The sequence below is a fragment of the Oncorhynchus masou genome, unplaced genomic scaffold (genome assembly GCF_036934945.1).
Source record: "Oncorhynchus masou masou isolate Uvic2021 unplaced genomic scaffold, UVic_Omas_1.1 unplaced_scaffold_1016, whole genome shotgun sequence".
NCBI classification, from domain to species: Eukaryota; Metazoa; Chordata; class Actinopteri; order Salmoniformes; family Salmonidae; genus Oncorhynchus; species Oncorhynchus masou.
Genome location: NW_026999864.1, coordinates 67,501 through 70,000, shown reverse-complemented (window position 1 = coordinate 70,000; position 2,500 = coordinate 67,501). Strand labels below are relative to the sequence as shown.

The 2,500-nt window shown below is 51.2% G+C and overlaps 1 protein-coding gene across 1 annotated transcript in view; it reads right to left on the bottom strand.

Moving 5' to 3' along the window:
• LOC135528684 (WD repeat-containing protein 19-like) overlaps positions 1-2,500 on the bottom strand; it is a 71,246-nt gene that overhangs the window by 56,634 nt on the left and 12,112 nt on the right. Inside the window, 2 exon segments of the mRNA XM_064957795.1 lie at positions 1,233-1,313; positions 2,165-2,280. Coding sequence (XP_064813867.1) covers positions 1,233-1,313; positions 2,165-2,280 — 197 coding nt within the window.

The window sequence follows — 2,500 nt, the reverse complement described above, 5'->3', positions numbered from 1 at the left end:
ACCAGCCCTATGGAACCCTAGTCCCTACATAGTGCACTACTATATACCAGCCCTATGGAACCCTATTCCCTACATAGTGCACTACTATATACCAGCCCTATGGAACCCTAGTCCCTACATAGTGCACTACTATATACCAGTCCTATGGAACCCTAGTCCCTACATAGTGCTCTACGTTACCCAGCTCTACGTTACCCAGCTCTACGTTACCCAGCTCTACGTTACCCAGCTCTACGTTACCCAGCTCTATGTCACCCAGCTCTACGTTACCCAGCTCTATGTTACCCAGCTCTACGTTACCCAGCTCTATATCCCGTCTATATTACGCTCTATGTGAACAGTCAGTAACAGACTGGCACAGCAATACTCACTGTGCTCTCTATGTTACCCAGCTCTATGTTACACAGCAACACTCACTGTGCTCTCTATGTTACCCAGCTCTACGTTACACAGCAACACTCACTGTGCTCTCTATGTTACCCAGCTATATATTACCCAGCTCTATATTACTCAGCTCTACGTTACCCAGCTCTACGTTACCCAGCTCTACGTTAGCCAGCTCTACGTTAGCCAGCTCTACGTTAGCCAGCTCTACGTCGCCCAGCTCTACGTCGCCCAGCTCTACGTCGCCCAGCTCTACGTCGCCCAGCTCTACGTCGCCCAGCTCTACGTCACCCAGCTCTACGTCACCCAGCTCTACGTCACCCAGCTCTACGTTACCCAGCTCTACGTTACCCAGCTCTACGTTAACCAGCTCTATATCCCGTAAGGAAACGCTTCATGAACAGTCAGTAACAGACTGGCACAGCAATACTCACTGTGCTCTCTATGTTACCCAGCTCTATGTTACACAGCAACACTCACTGTGCTCTCTATGTTACCCAGCTCTATGTTACACAGCAACACTCACTGTGCTCTCTATGTTACCCAGCTCTATGTTACACAGCAACACTCACTGTGCTCTCTATGTTACCCAGCTCTATGTTACACAGCAACACTCACTGTGCTCTCTATGTTACCCAGCTCTATGTTACACAGCAACACTCACTGTGCTCTCTATGTTACCCAGCTCTATGTTACACAGCAACACTCACTGTGCTCTCTATGTTACCCAGCTCTATGTTACACAGCAACACTCACTGTGCTCTCTATGTTACCCAGCTCTATGTTACACAGCAACACTCACTGTGCTCTCTATGTTACCCAGCTCTATGTTACACAGCAACACTCACTGTGCTCTCTCCTGGGGAAGACCTCTCGTCTGTCTTCATCACAGAGAACTGGACATCAGCTGGGTCAGAACGCACCGACGTCTGGGGGGAGGGAGGGAGATGGGGAGGGTGGGAGGTGAAGACGGGGGGAAGGGGAGAGGAGAGAGATGGAGGGAGAGGGAGAGGAGAGAGATGGGAGGGAGAATGAGAGAAGGACAGAGAGAGGGAGGGAGAATGAGAGAAGGACAGAGAGAGGGAGGGAGAACGAGAGAAGGATAGGGAGAGAGATGGGAGGAAGAACGAGAGAAGGACAGAGAGAGGGAGGGAGAACGAGAGAAGGACAGAGAGAGGGAGGGAGAACGAGAGAAGGACAGAGAGAGGGAGGGAGAACGAGAGAAGGACAGAGAGAGGGAGGGAGAACGAGAGAAGGACAGAGAGAGGGAGGGAGAACGAGAGAAGGACAGAGAGAGGGAGGGAGAACGAGAGAAGGACAGAGAGGGGGAGGGAAAACGAGAAGGACAGAGAGAGGGAGGGAGGGAGAACGAGAGAAGGGCAGAGAGAGGGAGGGAGAGGAGAGAAGGGCAGAGAGAGGGAGAGAGAGAACGAGAGAAGGACAGAGAGAGGGAGGGAGAACGAGAGAAGGACAGAGAGAGGGAGGGAGAACGAGAGAAGGACAGAGAGAGGGAGGGAGAACGAGAGAAGGACAGAGAGAGGGAGGGAGAACGAGAGAAGGACAGAGAGAGGGAGGGAGAACGAGAGAAGGACAGAGAGAGGGAGGGAGAACGAGAGAAGGACAGAGAGAGGGAGGGAGAACGAGAGAAGGACAGAGAGAGGGAGGGAGAACGAGAGAAAGGTTGATAGAGAAGTACTGTAGGATGGTGTGTTAATTTATCCTTTTATTTAACTAGGCAAGTCAGTTGACAAGACATGATTATTTACAATGACGCTGTTACCTGTCGGACTGTGTCTCCCTCCTGGTTGCTAATGGATACGCTGCAGTCCTCGCTGCCCAGCGCCAACAGGTTCTGAGAACTCCAGCAGCCACAGGTGATACGCTTTGTGTGCTTTCCTGTGTGTGTGTGTGTGTGTGTGTGTGTGTGTGTGTGTGTGTGTGTGTGTGTGTGTGTGTGTGTGTGTGTGTGTGTGTGTGTGTGTGTGTGTGTGTGTGTGTGACAGAGAAAGAGAGAACGTAAGAATTTAAAACCAAACACAATGATCTGTGTTGTTACCCAGGACAGCGTGTGTTGTTACCCAGGACAGTGTGTGTTGTTGCCCAGGACAGTGTGTGT